The following is a 26,781-nucleotide window of genomic DNA, read 5'->3' on the forward strand; positions in this document are numbered from 1 at the left end:
GCAACAGAAGAGACCCAACAGCAGGTGAGACATGTCTCTCCTTTTATGTTCATCATGAGCATTTAATTAAGTTTTAAAGTGGAAAGCAACTCAATTAATAATGTGAACACACCAGAAAGATGCATTTTAAAATAAGCTTTTTGCAACAGGGAAGATTCTGACCAAAGACTAACCATGGCTCTGTGCCCTCATTTGTGAATTCAGCATAAGATAGGGTTCTTTTAATCAGAAATCCACATTTTCCAGAAAAATATATACCAGTATACCAGGAGCACAGAAACAAAAACCATGGGAAGAAAGTGGCAGTGTAAGTTTGTGAACAACTATGCTGGTCTTTCAAGTGTTAATTTCAAATCTGAAATCCCCTCTCATGCCCATCAGCACAAGTTTCTCCAAATTCTATAAGGGTAACTACCTATACATAAAAGACAATTGTAAATGTAACTTCAGACTTTATACACCTAAAGTGAAAAGGGCTTCATAAAATGATTCATAGTGCTTACAAACACAGGTGTAGAATAAAGAAAAAAAAATAGGCTGCAAAAACCTCTGCAAAACACAAGCCCACTCATTCTTACTTTGGTCCCTTTCAGTTTGAGAAGACCTTGACAAATTTCCTTTTATTGCCTCTGAAGAATGGTATAAAACAAAACCAGGAGATCTGAGTAAAGGAATTTGGTATTTATATGGCAGTGAAATAAAGTGAAGCTTCTTAAACACATGTAGTACCTGAAAACAGATAGATTTAGCATCAAGAACTTCCATGCCCATTACAGTTCAAATTCAAAAGATATTGATTTGCTGGGGTTACTCTGTTACAATTACACTCTATTCTCAAACACTTCAAAATGCTGCATGCCTTAAAAATACTATGATGACATAATTGCTAAACAGAAGTGTGTTGTGTTTTGAAGGTATAGTCACTTGGCCACAAATACAAATAAGACATTATAAAAACACATTAAGTGTGTAGCTGAGGGCAGAAAGCAATTTGGTTTTATCTACCCACTGCTTTGAAGACTACAAATCCCAAGAAATGGGTGAGGAGGATTTAGGGTAGGTTGTTTCTCCAGAAAATATTTCTTATATTCCGGAACAGCTACCTGGATGAACTACTATCAATAGTTATCAATACTCTTCAAAAAGAATGGTCTTCATGGTTTACTCCAGCCATCTCTGCTTTTCTAGGAACAGTAGTAGGAATAATGGATATTTTTGTTCAATATATGGATAGAAACACTTCAGAGTTATTTTGACAGATCAAAAGACAATGGCTGCCAGCCTCTCTGACAGTAGTCTCAGACTGCTTATTTCACTGAAAAATACTGGCATCTGATAATACATGCTTGAAGAAAGAAAGGTGAACAGTTCAGGTAAAAAAAAAAAATCTGAAAAATACATCACTCAAGCATGCATCTCAAATATTAGACTATTTAAAACTTAGGAATGCCCACGAATTGCTCAAGGGGGAAAATTATAATAATATTCTAACAACCACAATAGACAGAAAAGAAGAACTAAACCACACCACAACTTGAAAAACAGATTAATAGTACATATTTCAGAGGGATTTAAGTGTGCTGTCCCACTGCAGCTTAAGGCAATCTAACTGCAGGTTGTTTAATTTCTGCCCCTACATTGTGACAATTTTTGCAATTCCTATATCTGAGCACAAGCCTGACAGAACACCAAACTGACCAAAACAAAATCATGAGTTACAACCTAAATATGAAAATGCACTACATGTAAAACATTAGGGATAAATGCAACTGTGCCTGATTCCCTCAGTCGTCCATTTCAACACTGATGACATGTAAGTTAGCAAACCCTACTATGGTAGTGATTTAGAGCCAGGAGTTTTATTATTTGCTTGCACATTCCTTGTGGAATGAAGGAATATATGTGAATGTTTTCCATTCACATCTGTGGTCCACTAGTATATTAAACAGCTTGCCATTCTGCCTCATGTTCCTCAACTCTTGGTAAGATTTTTCAAAAGTGAAAAGTGTCAGATTTGAAGATTACTTAACAACATTTAAAAAAGACAAACTGTAGACCCTATGTGCTCAATATTTACCATTGTGAAGGCTGAAAGATGGAGGTACAGCTGAAGTTCAAAATTAGTGAGTGTCTTATACAAGTGATCTAGACTCTCGGTTTTGAGTCTCAATCACCAAACAAGACAAGCCCTGCTAAAGAATCCAGTTATTTGTTCATTCTGATGATGTCCTAAACTTCAAAAAATGCCTTTTACTTACTTGCCTTTTATCCCACAGGCCAGCAAAGTTACAAAATAAAAGCAAAATAACTGTAGGGTATTTATTTGGACTCAAACTCTAATCTATTCCAAGACATTTGGTTTAATCTTTCTCACTTCCCTTCTTCTCTTCCTTAAAATCAAACATATATAAGGAACATATTCTGTTCCTTAAAATCAAACCCTAAAATCAACATATTTACATTGATAAAGCAAAAAGAAAAAAATAAAAGACAAAAAAAAAATAGACACACTGAAATAGTGATTGTGGAAATGATAATGGGTAGAAAGTTATAACAAAAAAGACCCAGCAAGCCATATTATATAGCTTGCTGGCTCTTTTTTGTTATAACACTTTTTTAAATCTTTTTTTTAACTTTTCTCTTTTTTGTTATAACAACTCTTCAATGCTTTGGTATTTTCAAATTATTAGGTCCCTAACAATTAATGCAAATCTATCCAGAAGCAAGAGGCAGCACCAAGAAGAACAGAATAACAAGGACTCAAGTCTGAAAGTTAATTGAAGTACAAGTATGTTAGGGCAAGAAAAGAGTAGGAAAAAGAAGAAAATTTTTTTGTACTAATCAGCTTGAGCTCAAGCTGAGCTTGAGCAGACAATTTGCAGACTATTTTCTGTGAGTTCAGGTTTAGTAAAGCTAAGCAATAAATTAAACTTAAGAATGTATGCACTGTTTTTGTAGAAAATCATAAAATATTCTCAAGTCATGTCAGGTATTTATCATGCGATGCCTATCAGAAATACTCATGTCAACTCAGCCCTAAAAGTCAAACAAATTTCCAGGGTTAAATAGTGAACTGTGTAAGATCAGATCACAAAACTATTGCTTGAAATGAACCTGACATCTGGGGGGAACTGCTATGGTATTTTCAATGACATTACACAAATACTAATAAGACTGATAAGGCTGTTTTCATAGCAATTTAATTTTTTTCAAAAATGCAGATGCTAAGGTTTTGGTTTTTTAAAAGTATGACCAATTAGAACTTCAGGAAGGTACATTAGTGGAAAAAAAAATGCTGTTGGCAACTTTATAATTGGATTGACCCCATGCTCCATTATGACAACACACTCTTATAATTACAGTAATGTCTAAATGAGTCCTAAATATTAAGGCTGTAATGAGTCATGTTGTTTTACACATGTTTTTAGCAGAGCACAATGCTAACAGCATCTGATGGCTCGGCTCTTGTTTCCTTTCCAAGAAAAGCAACCCAAAACTCCTCACAGCAACCTGTTCCTGCTTTCCTGTATGGGTCAGGAAATCAGGCCTCTGTTTCCTCTCCACATGCTGCAACAGGAAGAGCACTGCAGAGCTACTTCCTAAAGGAACTCTTCTTGCCCACCCCTTCCTTGACAGGCCTGAAAGAATTATGTGTATTATGTAGGATGGGGGAAGGAGAGCCAGATTGCATGTCAGTGCAGGTCACAGTTACAATGCAGCAGATCTCACAAAGGTGTAAGGTCTGATAAGAAGCGAGTCTTCTCTACTTGCTGTGTCAAATCACCAACAGTTTATCTAAAGGTCTGTGCCCTTGAAGCACAAAAATATATTGTTTTTAAGCATAACTGGAAATACCTTTCTATCAAGAAAAGTTGCCTGGCTATGTGACTTTACATGGTGAATGCAGTTATTTTTCCAGTCCCAGAGATAACTAGCACAAGGGCGCTTTGCCAAGCCAAAGCTGAGAGAATATCCTTCACAGCCTTTCTGGGCATTTGTGTCCTTTTCCAATTTTTATGCTGCTGTCACTGGACTCTGGCATTTCTTACCTGATTCATTTGCTTTCTCTGGTAATCATATGCAATGAAGATATGCATGGCCAACATTTAAACAGGCTGCAGATCAATTAGTGGTCTTAAGTTTATCTGATTTTTATCAAAGAAGACAGAGCTTTGGGTCGATTGTCAGAGCCTGTGTCAAGTTGACCTTTTCAGAGACGTCTACATTGCCAGTCCCTTGGGCAACTTGTTGTCCCCTGTTAGTCTCTGAATGGCAGAAGTCTGTTCTGCTCAAGCACAAAGTATACACAGATGTCTATATTACATTCTTATAGGTTTGACAGCAACTGCATGTTGTATCTATAAACTGTCCTTTAGCAGTGACACTTCCTCAATGATGATAAGCTAATTTATGCAACTAAATCTCCTTTGTGCAGAAATGAAAGCTAATTGAGTCATTACAAAGTAATTCAGGAAGGAATACCTTGTATAAATTGGCTTACTTTATAAATCCTTCTCAAGTGGTTTTCATGCATCCTAAGTGGTGCTTAAGCAGTTTTGCTGCCATCACATACCCGGGTAAAAAAAGACAGCCTTACAGAGCTGTAAAAACATTATTTTAAAACAGCAAATGGAAGACAGAAGAAAATAAAGGTTAAAAGAAAGTGAATACACAAAATAAAGAGGAAAGGTTTTAATTACCTGAAACAGTGGTAACTTCCTCCTGGCTCTCATTGCTTGGCACTTCAGCTTTTGAAGAAAGATGTTCTTCTGCAAAACACATAACTGCAAATGAAATTCTGAAGGGCCACCTCAGCTGACAGGAATTACAGCCCACATCAGCCTGAAAAACACACTCTGTATTTCCAGACTGTAAGCCTTGTTTACTATTTTGCACTTATACAGAAGTTGGAACATTGTTATTTCTGTGGTTTCCGCCATCCATCCAAACATCCAAGAGCTTTCTTTCAAAATCTCAATTGTGAACATCTGTTTCCCTTTTCACTCTGGTCTGAATGCAGTCATATAGAGCTGCAGCTCTGCTGATTTTCAGTCATTCCGAGGCAATTAGAATGAGGGTCCTCTTCTGCTGCATACATTTCTTGCCAGAAAAGGATAAAGAAAAGGAAACCAAGGTGTGAAAAAGTATCCCCAGCCCAAGCAATAACTCAGTTGTAGAGAGCAGTATGCAACAAAGGCAGATGACATCTAACCTTCCATACTGTCCTACAGACACAGTAGCTCAACACCTGCATGATGGGAACACAGCCACTACAATATACCATGCCCTTCACTGCTCCTGCCCATTGTGCCTGACCATGTTTTAAGCAAGCCAGACTCTATCAAATTACTTAGTGCAAGTTTAGGAGACAAGAAAAGAGAAAACCTGGCAGTGATCAGCTCTAAAGCATATTTTCTGGCTAGCAGGCTTGGAACACTCTGAAATCCCCACAGGCAACTTTGAAAGATGTGCTCCATCCTCCCTGTCTGGCAAAGACATTGAACTCTCTCGTGTCCAGACCCTCACCTAAGTAAATCCACATTCTACTCAGTACAGGGACATCAGATCTGCTCCTCACATATCCCAGTACAGGAATACCAGATCTGCTCCTTGTATTTCCCAGTTAACAATTCTGTTGATGATGTAAAAAAGGGGAACAAACTTTTAGCTGAATCGCGTCTTTAGGTTCAAAAGGATGTAGAAACAAATTTATCTTGGCATTTACAATATATCAAAACTGACAAGGCTGCTGTACTGAATGAGGAAATAGTATATTGATAAACCCACTTCTCGAACATGAATTGGACTTTTAATACATTTAAACTCTTTGGCTTTGCTACTCATCGCATCGTATACAGATAGTCAAGCTTCTTTTTAAGATACACATTTCAGCAACTAGTTTTGATATTTTACTAATGACAGACAACAGATGAAGCACTCACAGGGTTTAAAATGTTCCTCATTGTGAAACTCTTATGTAATTGCCCATTTACTTTGACAAAGGGTGAATTTTATATCAAAAGTTCAAAGGATTTTTTAACCTTGTAAAAATTTAATCTATCCACAAAACTGTTCCTGCAAACATTAAAGCAGATGTTTAAAGCACAAGAGTAGACCTGTTGGAATGAGTATACATAATTGCTGCTAACCTCTATACACAGTCCTACAAATATTACAATTACGACATAAGATTCAGTCTACAAAGAGCTTTGAAATCCTGCCCTACTAAGCCAGCAAGATTTTTTGTTCTTGAATCTTGACTATTTAAAAATCTGGTAAATATTATTATAAATTATTTATTAAGCCAAGGTGGGGTGGAAAAGAACAAGAAAAAAAATCCTAGCAATATATCAGGAGAAATCTGAAGCTGTAGTACACACAAAACACTCAAAACAATGTCCTGCATTCAGATGTTCAAATGTATTCCCCTACTTGGCATTAACATTTGTCACAAATTTCCAAGTATGCTCATCGGTTTATTTTAAGAACTCACAATTGGAGCATAAATGGCAAAAATTCACCCCTATGTGCTGTCCAGAGCACTAGGAGGCACTGTCATTCTGTGGGTTCCCTACCATGGTTACACCCCTCACAGGGAGTAATACCCCAGTATCAGTCGCATTTTCCAGAATTTCTCCCTTTTCCAAGAAAAAAACACTTTCATCCAACACACACGCTATTATATTATTCTTTCAGTAAGCAGATGTTGATATTACCTGTTACTAAATGTTTGAACCTAAAGTAGTTGCTGTGTTGAATGTCCTATGGATTTTAACTCTATCACTTGTCATGGTCATCAGACTAGTTTAAACTGAGGACTGACTCCAGTAGAGGATATCTCAACTAAAGTAAAGCAGCAGCAGAGGTTTGAAGAGACTTTTGTGTAAGCTACTGCTGAATACATGTAAACTGCATTGTGATTTCACAGAAAATATTTAGAATATATGTATTCTTCTGAAATATTTATTTCCTAGAAACAAGAGTTGACCACATCCACATCTGAAGATATGAAAATGTCTCAATCAAAGCTCTTTGAATTCCAAAAGGTGTCAAATTCAAGCAGAAAACTCACCATATTTGCATACTGGTTTGGATCTCAACCATCCCCACTTATCCCACCTTGCTTTACACTACCAAGTTGTCACAGAGAGGACAAAGTTTCAGGTACAATTAGACTGGAAAAGGCACTCCAGAAGCATGGTGGACATGGTCCAGCTGCTAATGGGCATTCAGTCCTGGTATCAAGCTGAAGCAACTGCATAGGAAACCTCCTCTGAAACATGCACAACAAACATCAGGTCCTCGGCACAAACCTCTGCTTTATGAATCTATTGCAAATGGTTCACACTATTTGCTAATGCAATCATGTTCAGAGTGGAGCAGTTGTAGTAGGCTTGGCTTAGGGTAGTAAAAAAGAACCTGTGGTTCTTTACTCGTGTTTTCTGATATTATGGCCTGAAGCAGTACCTATGTGCAGACGGTGTCCTTTAAGCACAGCAACCTCGATTACCTCGGGAATTACAGCTGCAGTCTGATGCAACATGCATAACTTTGCATTGCAACATGGCACAGAGTCAAAAGAGTAAAAATTAAAATAAAAAATACAGTAGAAATACTTCTGTTTTTTTAAAGATACTGTGTATACAGAGTCACGCATATCTTTAAAATAATCTGTTGCAGTTTTTCCTCTGTACATCTTCTTCACACCATCACTATCACTGCAGAGAGAAAATACTCTTTTCCACCTCCTCACTATGTCAAAATGAGACTAATCTACACTAACCAAACCAATGAACTCTTCCAGACCTGTAGTTCCTAAGAACTCGTGAGATATGGATTATGTTCCATACTATGCTGCTACTTAGAGACCTTAATGGCAAATAACCTACAAAATTCTTGTGACAATGCAACAAGGAACTAACTATATTTGTTAAAGGTTTTCTTCAGTTAGTACGTGAAAGTTGTTGAAAATAATTTACTTATTTAATTTGCAGTTTGAAGAAAAAACAGAAAAATAATCACCTAATCACATATGATTCTACCATCTCCAAAATTTTAAAAGTGAACAATGAACTCTACATTTGCTGAGGTTTTTTTACATAAATCCATTAAAGGGAGGAAGGAAAAAAGACTGGACTACTTAAGTATAAAATGGATAAGAGTTTGGCTTGAACAGTGCATTCCTCCAATGGAATGTGGTATCTCCATGATAAACATGCATAAATTTAGCAGTTTCCTCTACTAACATGTTACCTAACCATCTTTTTACATTAGATTCTAATGTAATGCCATTATTATTTGGTATACTATTGCCTTATAGTTTCTCACACATTCTCATTGCACAATACTAGTTTACACCTTGAATAATCCCAGTTTGTGAGTTAATGTATTCTATTCAATGCTTTGATTACAGTAAACAAAACCAGCTCAGCTATGCAGCAAAATCTACCAAACCACACAGATGGTTATAAGCTTTTCATTGTGTGGTTTCCATAGCAATCATATTGCAAATCTGGAAGCTTCTTGCAAATAAGCAGCTTGTATTTACATGCCTCTCGGCTGCAGCACGGAACACAACAACAAGTGAAGTTATTATTCCTATCACATATTGTTAGCAACATGACTGGAAGATGTTTTGATCAGTTCAGATAAAAAGTACTGCAGTGAACTAATTTTTCATCTATTTCATAATGATACAAGCAATCACACACTTGTAATGCACATTCATGTCTCCTCATTTGAAATCTCACTGTAGTGTCAGGAGGTTATAAGCACACAAGTCTTGTAAGATAGACACCCCACAAAAAAAAAAAAATTATTATTAAATAATCAATTTTAAAAACTACCCCAGTGTGTTTACTATTATACTTGGCAGGGAGAACAGATGCATGCAAAAAAAACAGGTGTGTACATGAGCGCTGCTGACACTGAATATCACAGGTCTACACGGTTCTGCCCAAGAAAAAGTAAAAGAAATAATGGCATGTTAACACCAAGAGTATTACTCCTCCACACTGCTTTTTTGCTGCCAAATAATGACTCCACACAAATGCATACAAGAACCTTCAAACCCAAATAAATGCTTACCATGGGAAAGATTCAAGACCTTTTCTCTCCAGAATTTACAGATTTATGAATTGACCCACTCCCCATAACAGATGGATTATTACTCCAATAAGGAACATAAATCAACCCAGCTACATAATTTTTTAAAAAAATTAGCAAGAATAGGCTTTTTTAAAAACAAGAGTATTTGTTCAGAGAAATATTCAATATTTCCAGAGAAGCAGCAATAAATGCACAAAATTTAAGAAGAAGATTGTTTATATAATTTGGCCAAACTGACATCTTCTGCTAGCATTTGTGCTGAGGGCTAGTGACCATCTGGGTCAAAGGAATAAGTATTAATGCCCTGTTTTATGCAGGGCCAGCAAATTGCCTCGCCTCACCTGAGGTCAGTGCTCCCCAGCCTTGGGGAGAGGGTCCTCTGCAGCATTTTCACCTGTACAGGCCTGTACACTTCACCCTGACTTTTACAGTGTTTTAGCCTATGAAGCTGCTTCATAGAAAATCTAGTAGGCTTACTTGCTTTGGTGTATGTATTTATAATGGCAGAGATTCTCATTTCTGGTACCTTCTTTCAGACTCCAGATCCCCCCATTGTGTATGAGAGAGATCTCTCTGTTCAAAGAAATCTTCAAATGCCATTAGCAAAACTCCAACTTTGATAATCCTCCAATATTCCCAAAGATCTGTCCCTTTTCCCCAGCTCCTCTGAGACATGGCAGTTTACTGTAAGATTTACACAAAGCTTCTTGACATTTCACCTCACCATCAGCAGCCTGGCATACTCTGTAAACAACAAAACAGTTTGGAAAAGGCTGCTGAAGGTGCTATTGTCTAGCCATAGTTTGAGTTCTTGGGGGCAGCAGAGAAGGAGAGACAGACTATTGTTTTATTAAAGATCCACCTGACTGCACAACAGTGCATGGTTTGAGAAGGAAAATGGCTCCAGGACAGTGAGAGAAGTGGGAAACGAGTTGGCTGCTAGAGAAGAGATTATAAACGTGAGAATTTCTTACCATGACAAAAGAGAGGACATTTTATTGCTACTTCTATGGGTCAGCTAGTTGCCACCCAACAGCTCAAACAGAAAAAGTTATAGTCCTACATGCAAAACTTGAGTGTAAAAAAAACCAATTTCCACAACACAAGCAGAATGATAAAAACAGGTCACCCAAACACAGGCTAACCACTGGGAATTGCAGACAAGATGACATCAACATATGTCTGCAAAGCAGAAGTTGCATCTGACTAAATGGTCATCATTGTGTTCAGAAATATGATGGGAAACAGGCAGTACAGAATTGTATTCCAAAAGAATACAGAAAGAAATCTCTAGGTTGAACAATATGAACAAAATAAAAATACATCTTAAAGGAAAATAATATGCATACTGAGATGCTTCAGTTTTAGTTGTCGACGACCCAGGCCAATTCCTAACCCAAATTTCTACCCAATACATGATCCAAGTCTGATTCCAAGATGGAGGCAAAAGGTTTCCTCCAAATATACCACCATCTAAACAGGATGGGACCTCCAATTAATACTTTTGCACAAATTTTAACCAGCTCTTTGAAAATAACCATTATCTAAATTCTAAAGTAAGGTTAAATATACACACCACTCTTCCCAACCAGCAGACAGTAACAGAAGTCTGCTATTAATATTAACAATGTCCTGACTTCTCAATGGACTTGTAGCACTGGCTTTACAAAGTGAAAAAGCTAGAATAACAAAATAACTTTGGGAGAGATGGGATCTGTGGAAATTGCTCAGTTCTAACACTCTGCTCTAACTCAGAAAGTTAGATCAGGTTTCTAGGAAACAGCATTTGGCCTCTTTTGTTACTCCACACTATACTGTTCAGCAGCAATTTAAAAGGGCCTGTGCATTTTAATAGCTCACGTATGACACAGCTGAAGCTAATGACTTTCTAGAACAGGATTAGCTCAAATTACTCAGGTTTGTCCAGATCTTGCCAAGTCTCCAGATGTGAGGCTTCCTGTACTCCTAGAGAAATCCTGCACTTTTTTCCCCCTCATTTGCAGTCCTTTTATCTTTAAAAGGTGCTACTGTGCACCACTGTTACTCCCAGTTGTCTGAGCAATAACTAAACCAGCCAGCTCAGCTGAAAGTGAAGCACTGCCTCCTGTTGAGAAGACCTTGAGAAAGTTACCTCATCATCCTCACAGAAAAGATTAGTCGATTTTGTTGTAAATTAACTCAGGATCACTGCTGTAAGAGAAGGAGAAGTCACATGGGAGTAGTGGAATGTCACTTAGACATTTTCAGGAGAAAAAAAACTCTCTCAAAACAACCCTTCTGTGGCACCACCCAGTGAATATTAGCACATGTAGTGGTCTGGCTCAACCAAAACCAAAAAGCAGATACAACATCCCTTTCCTAAGAAAAGTATTCTGAAGTTACAGCATTTGCTAAACTGAAGAGTAAAGTAAACCAAAAAATTCGCAGTCCCACTAAGGACAACTAGCAAACACACTTTATGGCTGTGACTCTCTAGTGTTGAACAGAGTAACATTTTGACCATATAACTGTTGCTATGAAGAATAATGACAGAGAGAATTAGCAGAGAGAAATGAGTACATTTGGAGAACTGCTTGAGAGGAAAAAAAAGTATCTCTTTCTAAATACATTTCTGAAAAAGACACCACATTTTTCCTATATTACCACACACATAGGAATTCACATGAACTATAGTAGCACAATGGATTTTAAAAATCACATTTTTTAAAAGCTGGAAGACATTTTTTGGCCTCTCACTATTTTACTGGGAAAACCCAGAAACAAGTGATCAAAGAGCACATCTCTGGAGGAAAAACAGTTACTCTCACAGACACAAAATTAAAAATTTAAAAAAAGACATTTTTGTCAAGGTTATCCATAGTTGCTGCAAAGTGGATCTTCACACTTTACTGTGCAGCCTTTTACCAATTTTCATGAAATCTAGTAGAATGCTTTGCTTTACTTACCTTTTCTACTTGCTGAGACCTAAATATATGTTAGCACCTTTCCTCTTTCTTTTTCTTTCCTTCCCCCAGTACCAAATATTCCAGTAACTTTGCTTGCCTGCCTTTGCCCCATTCTGTAATCACAGCCAATATCCTCTTCAGATCCCACAATTTTGTACATTTACCAAACACAGAAGTTGTTAGTAAGAAAGTGGCTGTTCCAGGGCTTCACAAGGCCCTTCAGATTTTAAGAAAAAACTGTCAAAATGGGAGGAAAAATATTCTCAGTCACCTGAATGACCGAACAGAATATATTCGTGGGGACAACTGAATAATCCACAGAGGTCCAGGCAATTCCCAGTTCCAGTTATGAATATATTAAGATTTCATGAACTCAGCTTCCAGCTTGGAGCTCTCCTTGCAAATAAGCAATCTTCCCTCATGTTTTGAGTGACAGCTCAATTCAACTTGGTTGGCCACTTCCTTGCACTAGTCTTCCAAACAAAAAATAATCTAAAATCTCTGTTTAAAACCAAATCAAATCAAACCAAACAGAATCTTCTAAATCTTTTTACATACTCTATATTCCTTTTTCTTTTTTTTTTTTTTTTTTGGGGGTGGGGAGTAGCATAGATGCAAAGGAGTCAAGAGTTTTTTAAGGCAGAGTTAAAGTAGGAAAAAAATTGCTACTCTGACAAAACTAGGAGAAAAAGAAGCATGCCAAATCTCAGTTAGACCAATAGCAAGCTTTGGAGGAGAGGAGATAGAAAAAAGGCAGAAAAAGCAGGAGTACCTACCAGGGAAAACCACTTAGAATGCCTAATTTTGGAATATTAACATTTATTTGACAAAATTATCTAATTATTATTAATAAAATTCAATATAAATATGCCAAAGTGCAATGTGCACTGCATAGAAATAAGAGATGGGTTTCGCACTGACCTTTTTATTTCCTCATGGAGAAAGACCTGATAATAGTCATTCTTCTCAAGAGAAAAGATAAAGGTCATCACAAGCAAGTTCATCGTGGATATGCACACAATGATTATAATGAAGAATAAAAGAAATTATAGAGATTCACTTCCAGAAACTCATTCATTGATTTCCCATTTTCATATTCACAGACACTTTGTATTTACAAATGACGTCGCTGTTTCAGGATTTTTTTATCAGAAATCGAGTATTTATCTAATCCTATGTGCTGAGTGAACTGGTCAGAATATATTAAACTCAGAAATGAAAAAATTGTTTGATGGGCCATCAAAGAAGGGGAAAATTTCATAAGTGACTTCAAAATCCAGCTCAGTACAAATTCCTTATGTCTTACTAGGTACTTTTTAAATCTTACCTTTATGGTTTTGATCAAGATATTAGGTAACAACATCCACACCTGAACAGAAGCATCTCTGAAGATAAAGTTTCATGCAAAATTTCAACAAAAGCACAATTTTGGCTCTACTTCTAAAATTGTTCCTAAAGCCTCAGTTTTTGCATACCAAATTGAGGCCATAGGCATCCTACATAAATCCATACTTAAAATTTAAAAAAAGAATAAAATCTTTTATAACTCTACTCTTAACAGGTCTCAACAATGTAGAGGAAAATCTTTTGGGTTTTAATGTTTCTACATGCTCATCTAACTATTTGTCTGATGAACAAAAAATGATTCCTTCTCTGTTCCCCATCACCCTAAAAAAAATAGTTGCAATTATTGGACAGAATGCAAATTAGTTTCTCAAAGGGACAAAACAAACAACAATTTTTAAGTTTATTCCGTGGTTCTATTGTAGGTTCACAGGAATCTGTGCTAGAGATTGCTGGTCTAAATACATGTGGCATGCACATAAGAATATTCTTCTAAATATAACAGAGACTTATATGAATTCACTGTAACTAAAATGAATTTGTTTGTTCTCTCAACCTGTAGTAGCTCTTAGCTATGTAAATAATTTAAGTGTTCAACATGACATTTTATAAACCTTATTATTAAAATGTTTTGCTAAAATAAATGTGGTGGCTATTAAAATCTACATAGAAAGTATAAATAGTTCCCAATGTAAATATATTTAGCAATCAAATATTCAATTAACTAATCTATACTGTATAACTCTGTACTACAGTGTTATTTGAGAACCATGTACAGCAGTTATATTTCTCAAGCTCAAATTTATATGATAGAAAAAGTCTGTAAATGTCAAGTAAAGTTTCTCATAATCATTGATCAGCAGCAAGTCTTAAATTAAAAAGCCATTTCTGAAAACTACATATTCTTAATTATGACAAATGGGACTTGACATAAAATTTACATACATACAATTCATAAAGCATCTTGCTTAAACCACATAATATCCTATAATAATCTGCAAGGTTAATGTATTCAAATTTATAGCATGATTCCTGAACTTACTCAAAAAAGGGACAAAAGGCAAGGCATAGCTCATGTCAGTGAAATGAAACACAATACAGTTGTTGGCATGTTTCCACAAGCAAAGTCTGGCTCCCAGATGCTTCTCTTGTAACTCCTTTAAAAATGTTATACCAGGACATTTTTGCATTCCCTGTGTTGATCACTAACTGCACACTGACAAAAAAAAAAATTCAGCAGTTTTCACCCTTTGGGTATTTTCATTGAAAATAGCAAACCCACACTACTGCTCCTTTCCACTGTTTATGGGCCAGGCCATTAAATGAAATTATGCCAACTACACTAAATCCTTTCTCCAACTAAAATGATGAAATGAAGTGAAAATGTTATTGCTATGATTCACTAGTATCAGGTTAAATCAGAAATATGCAGAAAATTATGGTTGCAATGCAGACTGTTTACAAGTACCACATTTGGGATAACAGTCCCATATTAATCTCTACAAATGCTATCCCATTCTTCACTTCTTATACATTAGGTCCATACTGGGAGCTGCCACCCTGGATGTCAGATCTTACTGGCCCCACACACCACAAACCACAATGCACCTCAGAGAGAAGAGGTAGGACACTGGGATATTGCAATAATTCACATGCAGGAGATGACAACTGCTCCCCAGGCAGCTGCCCAGGTCAGTGTGGGACTGGCATGCAGCTATATCTCAAAAGAACCCATGGTTTCTGGAGTCCCATACTACTAGAATTCACTCTGAGACGGTGCTTTCAGACTGCCAGAAACACAGCACAGTCCCAGGTGCACTGTAAGAGCACTACTTGTATGCCTGAGATAGGCAGTTTATCCAGGTTTATCCAGGTTTTATGACCTGTATGGAAGTGATAACAAAGTCATATCTATCTTGAACTTTTGTTTACTGAATTACCTGAAATTGCTGTTCAACATCTACTGGTGTAAATGTGTCACTTCTTATCAGAGAATCATACAATCATTTGGATTGGGAGTAACCTCTAAGATCATCTCATTCCAACACCCATGCCATGGGCAGGGACAGCTTCCACTGGATCAGGTTTCTCAAAGCCGCACATAATCCACCCTAACACACTTCCAGTGATGTGGGACATCTACAACTTCTCTGGACAACCTGTTCCAGTGCCTCACCATCCTCACAGCAAAGTATTTCTTCCCAATATTTTTTCCTAATTTTTAAGGAAGTAAAATTTGAGAGAGGTATGCAAACAAGACAAATTCAGTTAGTATATTTTAGGACAACGGAAGCACGACCCTCGCGCTAAGATCCACAGGCTTTCCAGTAGATAATGCTTTCTTTTGAAAATGCAATTCCTTCCTTTAATCCCCAGTTCTATGTTAAGATTCAAGGACAGAATAATTGTTACAGACTGCTAAGACAGAACGCTTCCACAACCCAAAGATGAAGTATTGGAACAACTTCTTTAAGGATATTGTAAATCCCAGAGATCCTAAACTAGTTTTTATTAAAACACAGAGTTTTTAGGTGGAGGAAAATAAGATCTGCTAGGAAAAGTTAAGACTTCAAAAAAAGGATTGAAACAAAACATCCGCTGTGACAACCATCCCCTTTCTGGATAAGACTGTCCTCCTGTCTTGCCATTTAACACAAATCTCACTGACTTGCCAAAAAACTTTCCTCAGTCTCTTCCGACTTCTTAAGAAAAGATTCTGCCCTTTGCTGCTGAAGCTTATCTATGTGCCTGCACTTCCCTGGATCACCCCTCTGTCACCTCTAGGGCACAGCAGACTGTGACATCTTGCCCTCTCTGCCTGGTCCACCATGTGGACCAGGAGCTGGACCCTGCTGACCATTTTCCTTTCCTAGGAGCAACCCACCTGTTTCTTTCAAAACTTGTATCCAGCCCAGGGAGCAGCAGCCAAGACAAGGAAACAAGCAGACTTTTCCTGTGTTACCTGCTTTATATATGTGTAAACTAAACATGACATCTATTGCAAACACAGCACACTGCAACACACAAACAAATCAGATATACATGCATACAGCCAGAACAATTCACAAAGCTCTAGGTAATTGGTAGTATTTTCTTTGGGTAATTTCTCCATTTTGAGAAGAGTGGGAAGAAAAGTGAGTAGCAAACTGAAAGGAAAAGACATTTACAGAAGGGTATATGCTGATGCATTTCTTAAGGCTGAAAAATTCAAATCAGATATTTGTATCTACAGTAACAGAATGATTAATTCAGCCTTTAGAGCCCACCTTGCTGGGTCTTATTTGAGAATTCAGTTGTACAAATTATGGCTCTTTAATAGCTACCTTGTGGAAACCAGAAAAGTTGAGAAGCGATAGCCTGAGGCACCATATAACCTCTGGTTGCTCGTTTCTCAAAATACTCTATCTAATGGTTTTAACAGCCTGATATGTAGTCATTCATCACGAATTCAAAAAATTAAGGTTCTTTGATCTATCTATATAGTATTTATCACATTTATACCCAAGCAGTAGAACGGACCCAATACTTATTTCTATTTTCATAAATATACATAATAAAAATGACATTTTACTTCAAACTTACTAAACTGCAGCAACTCCTCAAATTTATGCTTAATAAACTATCTCACATAACAAGCCATTTTCTCTAATGCTTGCATAAAGTGTATGACACTGCTTCATAATTAAATAAAAACACCATAGAAAATTTTGCTTTCAAAAGAAAATACTTTGGGTCCACAACCCATTGAAGACATGCATGCATAACAAAGCTTTGTTCACATTTAACATGAAGCCAGATGCCACAAACAGCGTCAACACTGAAAAAACTATGATACAAATAAAATTACTTTGTGTGACTTTTTTTCTTGCCAGGATGACAAGTTTTTCTGAGACAGGATTCTATCTCTTAATAACAAACAGTTTCTGTCACATACTGTTCACATCAGACTAGTTTTACAAATCAAAATAGTCAGTGTTTAATGCTGGTACACTGAAAACAGAATAAAAATTACTGACCAGAACCTTCAATAAAACATCTTCTTTCCATAAGTAAATTCATTTCATTAAGTTGTGAGCTAATTACTTTTTGAAGGAGTTCTTTAAACATAGAAAAGTATGATTAAAAATACTTCCATTTTTGATATGCCTTCTAATTTTAGGCAAGTAAGTTTTAAAATGCCACTAGACAACGGTTTTTTTAGTGGTGTATTTTTGTCAGCTTTGGTTTGGGTTTTTGGTCTGACTGGGTTTTCAAGTACTTCTCTTTTAAAGTCTGAAATACATAAATAAAATCCAGCATTTACTAATGTGAGACTTTGATAAACACAGCCTTTGCCACTTGAACTCCTTCAATGTATTCTAACAGTTGACCATGACATCAGGAAAATAGCTTCTATTTTCTCCACCTGCAAACTCTGAGATCTATAAAGCCTGAAACATCTGAAAACTATGAAGTTTCTCATGCAGTTCCAAGAGAGGAGAACAAATAGCTATCCTTAATAGCACACACTTTCCATTTATTGAAGATACTGTAATTGACTGCTTTGAATCTCTCAACTGACCAAATGTTCTGCAGCAGAGGTATATCACTGAATAAAATATAAATAAAGAACATTATCAAACCCACCCTGAGTCCAATCAGTCAATATACCTCTCACATGCAAATCAGATGAATATGAATACTCAGTTATTGTTCCACTTTTACTGGCCTCCTGACTTTTGCAGAAGTGTGTGTGATGAGAGAGCAGGAGGTGAATTGCACCATGGACAGTAGGCTCTCTGACAGCTATGGGCCACCTGTTGTTCACAGACAGCCACTTTATACTCACTTTAAAAGAAATGCAGAAGAGCCTGTGAACCTTATTTTTCCTCACAAAGACCTGCCACTTCCCACTCAATGGACATCTCATTCTTTTCAGCTACACCAGATTGCCTTACCTCCTCTTCCATCACTGACACCCAACATGAATGGAAAGAAGGGCTCCCTCTTTAGATGTAGAATTACAGTAATTGAAGATAATGCCCAAGCTCTTGTCACAGACAAAAGCTGAGGTCCAGGTATCAAGTTCCTAACCACCTTGTGGATGCAATGTCTTTAAATATTTTTCTGAATCCGTAATTCATGTCTCTGTGAGCATTTAGTACTAGCTGAAGGATAACTTCAAGGCAAATATAAATCCCATAAGAGTATTGCCTCAAAACCCAGAGTGACAGAATTCTGACATAGCTCCATTTCATCAAAGCTGCTGGGATTCAACAATATCCAGTTAAAAGAGATTGGTTTTCAATCATTTCCATGTCTGACACTTAGCAGATTCCAAATCCCAGTGATCAAGACAACAAAATAACACATCTTGGACCTAAGAAATAAATTTCTTCCTTTATTACTCTCTACACTAATTCATAGTTCACATCTGCCTTTCACTGCTCTTGTATTACTTTAATTGCTTTTGAATTACAGCTGAGAAAGCACCCTGTAGCACCCCCTTGTCCTTATTCTGGTACTTTACCTATCAGCAAGAAAGTATGTGCAAAAATACTCCATTTATGCAATAATATATTGGCTAAACAAGTGAAAAATACTTCTTAAGAACTCTGAGATTCAACTTTTGAATCTCAGAGTTCTTAAGGAAAAAAATATTGTAGAATCCTCACTGTTTTAAAAGGAAAAAAGTCCATTGCTGTGTTCTTGAATCTGAAAGGTGTTTTCATGGAAATGATTCAAAAAAACTTTCAGAAATTACTTTGAAAACTTATCTTTCGTACTGTCCTCAAAAATGCTAATCTTACACACACATAATTGAAGTCTTTTCAACTTCAATTATTCCTGACCCTACTGATATTTTATACTTTGAAATCATTTGCTAATTAAAAGCACTTAGAATTCTTTCTGTGGAAAAAAAAGAGACAGCACATCAGCATTATATACAACTTCTGGATGAGAAGTAAGGAATTCCCCAACTACCAAAGACAAGCAATAAACACCACGAGGAATTTGGACCATATGCCAAGATATGTAATCTAATGACTTAGCAGCAATGATCACAGGTAACGTCTCAGACTCCATAATCACCTGTGTCTCTGCTGACTTAGACCTACTCCTCTGGTTTGCAAGGACCAATTAACAGTTTCTTCTTTAAGCCTACTGGTTTTAGGAACTGATTGTACAGCTGTAATGCACACCTGGGACTGCCTGGCACCAAACGCTGTGTTTTGGCCCACATACCCTGACTGTGCTGTAAGAAGCAAAGGTGTCCTGAAAAAGAATTTTCATTAACACAGTGCTGTGAAATCTTCACTTCCAGTGTCAAGAAGTCAATATATATGGCATTTTATCTTGAGAAAACAAATATATGCAGTGAGTGCTTGTGATTGACAGATGAAACTTACACTCAAACTCCACTACATAATCATTACTTCCTTCTTTCCAAGAAGAGAATATTGGAGAAGATGGAGAAATTGGAGAACACGTTCTTTTCCCTCTCCCACCCTCATGCTCATGAAAAGGGTAAACATCATAAAAGAAGTTGCTTCTTCAAAACTGTCACAGTCCAGCAAGAAGAAAGGATGAAGATGGTATTATTATGCTGCCTACCTGCAGCAGTTTACTGTTAGGAAAAAAAAAAAAAACATGAAAGCTGCTTAAAGCGACAATCATAAGAAAGAAACAGGATGTTCATTCTCTACCTTCATATTCAATGTCAGAAATGTTCTGAAACAACATCAATGTAATTTTTTAACTATTTAAAAAGCTTTGTTTAAAATAAGTAAACAAACTAAAGTGTTTCTTTGCACAGCACACTTCTCATTGCATATAAGTTGAGACATTTCTTACCTTTCCCTGAGCTTTGCCTTAGTTAAAGAATTTCCTTACCTAAGCCTCCAACTACATTGCAAATTGCCCAAAAACCTGGGTTTGACCAAACAGTTTGGCAAAAGATTGATAACAGGAATCAAAAGACAAATGCCAGGTTTCCATTCCCATCATACTGTGGTGATTCAGTCTCTTCAATCAGAGACTGAATCAATCCTGAAGCTTAATTTACTGAAAACTAAGAACTGATGCAAGTTGTATTGGCTGGAGATCACCACAGCACTGACTCTCACCATCCTTACCTCTTTCTCACCTGAAAGTCCTCTGTGTTATGGGCAGGCTAAGAAGAGATGACACAAAGCCCCAATGTGTCACATTACAGTGCTTCAAGATTTACAACCTTATCTGCTCTGTAAGGGCTCTGTAAGGGAGTTTTACCTCCATGCAGCAAATAAGTACCACCAAAATAAGAATCAAAACTTATCTTAAGAGTCATTTTAATGGAAATTATACTGCATACCATAGAAAGTACTTGCTATAATGCAAGTCTGTGAGGAGAAAGAGAACAAAAGAAAAAGCCAACACAAAATTGGAAATTAAGATGTTAGCTTAGATTAACACCTCTTTTTTCCTGTTGGGCCAGAGTGTGGTAGACAGCACACAAACAGAGCTGAGTTTGAAGACAGGATTAAGGGGAAGGCAGTAGTTGGCATTGCAGTTTTGGGTATGTGCTTCACACTGATGTGAAACCACAGAAGACAATACTAAAGGCCCTTAAAAATATGTCACTGAAACCTCAAGTTAATAAAAAAATTCTGTCTTCAAGGGCTGTAACAGACGGGAACAACTTTAAAGCTGGCACATGTTCTGTTTTATGACAGGGACAACTCTATTGTTTGAAATCCCACTAAGCTAGAAACTCTATGCATCAACTTAGCTCCACCCAGAACACAGAGTTATTTAATACTACAGTTTCAGAAGCTATGTTATAGCTTGTCACATTCAGCTGTGGCCTGCAAAATTATGTATAGTGACAAAGGTAGAAAATAAATAGCTAATTAAGAAAAATGGTCCTTTACTAAGAAAATTTTACATTTTGCTTAGCAAAGTTTTCCTCCATGATTTTATTAAAAACCAAAAAGACTAAAGCCTAGTTTGCTGAAGACAGTATAAAGATTTCTTTTCCTGAAGAATCTTCCAAGGGAAGTTTTACAAGTTGGGAATTCTTTGAAAGTTCTGATGTATTTTTTACTTTACCTGAAAAACCACAGCAAAACACTGACTAATACTGAGAACCATGAAAATTATCCTTCCCTGGTAAATATGAATTTGTATGGGCTATTAAAGAAGAAAGTGACTTAACAGATCAAAAGATTAAATTTCCTACATCTCTTTGTACCCCTCCCAAGTATCAAGCTGCCAGCAGACAGTACATGGTGTATACCACTGAAATCTGTGCTTTAGGCTAAATAGTCTGCTGGCATTCTGGATACTGGTTTGAACCTATCCAGCTTCTGCCTGGAAAATTCATCTACACTGTCTCCTGTCACAAGCAGGAGAAAAAAAAAACAGCTAAGCAAGGAGATAGCTAGAGAATACAGTGTCAGTCCTGATTACTGCCACAGTTCTCAAAATATCCCAGTTTTCAAAACCATGCAAAAATTTCAATATGCTTTTTTTTTAATCCAAAAACTCTTTATTCAAATACCAAACCAAATATTATCAACTGAACTGGCTTAATTTTCTTCTGAAATGCTGGCATAAAAGCACTGGAAAACCACAGAAATGCAAAATTTTACTTTCTTGAGAAAATGCAAATTATAACCAAATAAATGAGAACACAGTACAATGAGCTGTGCACCTGAAATTCAATATTTATAAAGCTAGTGGATCTGTGAAAACAGAGGATTAGAATCCTCTAACATGAATATGCTTTGAGGATAAAAACAAAGTGGAGATTAATTTCTTCTCCCTCTTCACAAGGATCTAGCATGTTTGCCTTCTGCATTCCAGAGCTTAGCATAGCTTTGCAGCTGTACAAATAATTTTTTTCTGTTCTCTTAACAGGCATTCCAGATTTCTTATTTGTTCTGTATTATTATGCCAGGTAACAGCAGGGATAATGATGCTCCACCTTTGACCATGAAAGGAAGAAAGTGTAATTCACTTACCTGGGAAAACAGGAAGGACAGCCAAGAGTAATTAAATGCAACCAATCAGGCCTAATTAAAGGAGATGAACCAAACTGGAGTGTACTCTTTTGCCATCAAGTTTAGACGAACAGCTACACAAGAAACAAATAAGGCCTACTCCTGTGAGGTTTGTCAACCAGCTTTCATCTAACATGCTTCAATATGATAGGAATTAAGGAGAAAAGGACTGCTCTAAGGCCTCAGAGTCATAAGTCTGTAATTCCATTTAAGCATATGATTATTAAAGCACATTTATGGAAGATAAAAGGACTAAATAATCACCTAAAACCTATTGCAAACTTATGCTTTATTTTTACTTAATGTCAACACATTGGAGTCAAACCTAAAAGCTCCACTGCAAGAAGTAAAATGATCTTTGCTGAGAAGTTCATAATTCAAATAGATGAGATGGAAAAAGCATGAGATAAAGGAAGATAATCTCTACTTGATAATATGAAAATGAAGCACACTCCAAGATCACAGGGAAATAAATTAACTAAAAACTGAAACTAAATTTCTTGAACTACCCCTTCTTTGTAATGTTTTTACATTTCAGGTTTATTAGCCACATTAGGAGATAACAGCTCCTAGAAAACTGTTATAAAAATGGGATGCAAGTGAAAATACTCTAAATTCCTGCAGAATCACACCAAGACAGCAATTCACTGAAGACAGAGCTCAAAGAACTCAAAGTCTATATTAACCAATGCCCTCTCCCAGTATTTTATGTGTTACTGCTCCAGATCTACTTACTATCTGACATTCAAATGAACAGATAAGGTAACTGAAGCTCAAAAAAAGAGTCATTTATCCCAGGATATATGTAAAGCTTCTTAACAAAAGCATAAGCAAGCATACAAGACCTCCTTCTGTAAGAACCTCAGCATCCAAAAAGCACTGTAATAACGTTTGGATGTATCTTGTAGCTATAAAATTAAGCCCAGTAATGTAGTTTTTATATTCGCTGCAGAGAGTTTTTCAGCATGCATGACACACTGCATGTCACTTCAGCAGAACATGCATTCAGTGTTGAAGTAATTTAGGTACAATTCAAAGATATGGAACAACAAAAAAAACAGCTCCTAAAGATATATAAATTAATATCTTATAATTTTATGATACTCATTTTCATGAGACACTTGTTTTTTCATCCTTTATTCACTCAAATGACCTTAAGTTGAAAATCAAGACAAAGTGTAAAATGTTCTTTTCTCCAGTGGTCAGGAAATTCTAATAGATCCAGAAAGTTAGTCAGCATCACAAGAAACAACTAATTTTTCCTCTCAGATTATTGCTGATAATTGCACTGCTCTAAACAGCAAGGGGTATAGAACTCTATTTCATACAAAATGATTATTAATTGTTGTATCACTTGTTAACTAATGATAACTGAAAAACCGATTTTTTTTTTCACAGCTTCTTAAAATTTAATAAAGAACAGCAACCTTTCTCCTAGTACTTGAATGTCTATAATCAAGAACTTTTGCCAAGCTCTTTTTCTTTTGTTTAGCCATCTGACAGATACAGTTGGACATTTAAAGACATAATCATTTGACCACATGGGAAAATCCACAGTAAAAAGTTTCTGTATCATCATCGCCATGCTGGAAAACATGAAACAGAACAGTGTCAACACTCATGTTGCTTTCCTTGCAGTTCATTTCCAGAGTCTTTTCAAACAAACACATTGCTTTCTTGCAGGACTGTAATACCATGTATTTAGGCAGAAGCTGGTAACATTTGGAAGGACAGAGAACTTCTGCTTAATGCAACTGCCAAAATGACTAAAGAAAAAAAAAAAAATGGGCATGTTCCTGGAAAAAGCTGTAAGGCTTTTCAATTTTTTAATTAAAAAAAATTGCATACCAGAAAATGTTAATGAGCTGAAGGTCCCCTGAGTTCATTTTTACACATTCTGTGCTATTTTGATGCCCCTGCTAAAGAAAACTGTTCTCACTGAGAACTGAAGACTTTTTTTTTTCAATGTCATAGCAAAATCTGAAATCTAAAAGTATCTTATTCATCGTGCTACTTTACTCCCTTCTTTTAAGCCACTCAGAGTTATCAAACTAGAAGTAGAGAAGACAAAATGATCACAAGTCACACAGTTAGAAAGAGTTCAACAATACCTTTAACTTCTTCATAAATGCTATCATCTATGGAGTCACTGTTTGCTTGTCCAACATCATCATATTCCTCTTCCTCCTCCTGAGGAATAGCATTAGATCCCGTATCTATGTAACAGGGGTTTAAAAAGTTAACATCTAGTGGAAAAGAATGCCTAAGCAGAAATTTATGCAAAATGAAAACAACTCTTCCATGACCTGCTCCTTCCAGTACATTCTGCTTTTTTTTTTTTTACACTGTTCAAGGGGTAAGAAAGAGTTTATATGAAGGAGCTTGTATAAGGGAGAGTTTTCAAGCTAAATAGTATTCTGGGAGAAAAGCAAAAATCTTGAAGAGAAAAGTCATATAAAAGCTGTAATACAATTGAAAATTAGGATTTGCTGCTCAAAACTTGGACATGTGGGAATCCTACAGGTACTAACATGACAGATAAGTAAATGGACAGAATGACTGTCACTAAGCAGTATTGGCAATAAAGGCAACTGCTCTACTGGCTGGCTTACCTTGAATTACAAATTTGACTTGCTGTACCCATTCCTCAGCTTCCTTGGGAGTGGCAGCTGTAAACTATTAAATGCTTATTAATAACTACTAGCAGTAATGTCAAAAACACAACTACAATTTCATTAGCAATAAAAAAGAGGGAATGTAACATTCCCGTCACTTCCTCAAGAAACCATTAGCAATTCTTTTCATGTCTTCTGGTACTTTTCTTGCAAGGATGCTTCTTATAATGTACAGCTAATTTTGACAAATTTACGTAATTGAAGGAGAGGATGATGGATTTGAAACTCTGATCAGCAGCTGGCAGCTGTGCAGAAAAAAGCTGCTTCTCTTCATCAATGTCAAAGCCAGAACTGATGAACAAAATTTGCCCTTGACAATTAGAAGACACCCATGAATTTCTTTAGACTGCTGGGTACAGTTTTCTTAAAAATGTTCTTGTCAGACTCCAACACACTACCTGACAGCTTAATTAACTGGCTTTCAACTGCAATCTCAGATATTTAAAACTTATTAAACTTACATTCCATATTGATGTCTGGCTGATAGATCTCTGAATTGCACAGCTGATATGTGCCTTTTTGTAGCTTTTCCTTGAAAAGCCATGACCAATACAATATGTATTTAACACTGATACATATTTTAACTTTTTTTTACTATTTAATTCATCCAAGAAATCACACAGACACACTATACAATAGATATTAAAATGCTAATATTGAAATGTCCAATAGATAGAGATGATAGATTTCCTTGCTCTTGACCAAAAAGATAATATTTGAACATGTACATACATACGTTTAATCAGATTTTTTTTTCCTAAAATATGAATATACAATATATGCAAGCAAGGGTTTCCTTTTTTCATTAAGATATCAGTGACAGTTGTTTCACTGAAATGTTAATTCAGTAACTGGAATTGTAACAGCTTTGTCAATTAAATTTCAAGTCAACATAAAAAAGTCCAACCTGATAAATGCGCTTATCTGGAGCAGAGATTTCAAAACAACAATCTTTCTTCGCATCCTTCCGAAGGCTATTATTCATTCTGATGGTGTAGCCCTCTAAGGCAAATTCACCTTTCTGTTGTTTGTCTGTTGGAGATAAAAAACAAAGTTAGAGCTTCATTTACAACAGTGAATGTAAGTGGCTCAGCAGGTTATCGTTTATTCAGATTTTGTTTTCTATTTCATGAATTTTACAAAGAACACGTAGGTTTTTAGCAAAATGATTAAGTGATGCTTCTGGAGATAAAGCTTTATTTTAAGAGAAGATGTACCCAAAAGTACATTTTTTCTGTAGGATGCCTAAGGAATTCCACAGGGGGATGTTTGCAGATGGTGGTCTTATTTAGTAAGAAGTGCGTGTTATGACACTTGTATCTAGGGAAAGCCAAGAACTGGAACTTGCAAGACACGTTTCCTATAAATCAGTGTCTCTTTCAGGTTCAGTAAACCAAAGGGAAAACCTGTCTAGCTCAGAACTTGCTGAGCTCCCTCCTAAACTATCCACTTCACTCAAAAAATAAACTTCAAGCTTCTTTTTTAAGCAATTGGAAAAGCTGCTTTTCACATTCTCCCACCCACTCCCAGATGTGCCTCCTTTCAACATGGCAAAAATACAGAATGAATTTTGTTATAAATTCAGGTGTGTGCATCTGTGTTCATTCCAAAAGCATTTCTCTCAAAACAGCAAATGTTTAATTAGCTAATAAAAGTACTGAGCCCTACCACAGTTTATTAGGTACA

The 26,781-nt window shown here is 36.4% G+C and overlaps 1 protein-coding gene across 1 annotated transcript in view; it reads right to left on the reverse strand.

Annotated features, from left to right (window-relative positions):
* Positions 1–26,781, reverse strand: part of SKAP2 (src kinase associated phosphoprotein 2) — a 120,261-nt gene that overhangs the window by 14,562 nt on the left and 78,918 nt on the right. The window contains exons 7-10 of the mRNA XM_059845336.1: positions 26,003–26,127; positions 25,033–25,096; positions 24,532–24,636; positions 4,701–4,769 (exon numbers count right to left, since the gene is read on the reverse strand). Of these exons, the coding sequence (XP_059701319.1) occupies positions 4,701–4,769; positions 24,532–24,636; positions 25,033–25,096; positions 26,003–26,127 (363 nt within the window). The remainder of the gene's footprint in view (positions 1–4,700; positions 4,770–24,531; positions 24,637–25,032; positions 25,097–26,002; positions 26,128–26,781) is intronic.

This window comes from Haemorhous mexicanus, chromosome 1 (assembly GCF_027477595.1).
Source record: "Haemorhous mexicanus isolate bHaeMex1 chromosome 1, bHaeMex1.pri, whole genome shotgun sequence".
NCBI lineage: Eukaryota > Metazoa > Chordata > Aves > Passeriformes > Fringillidae > Haemorhous > Haemorhous mexicanus.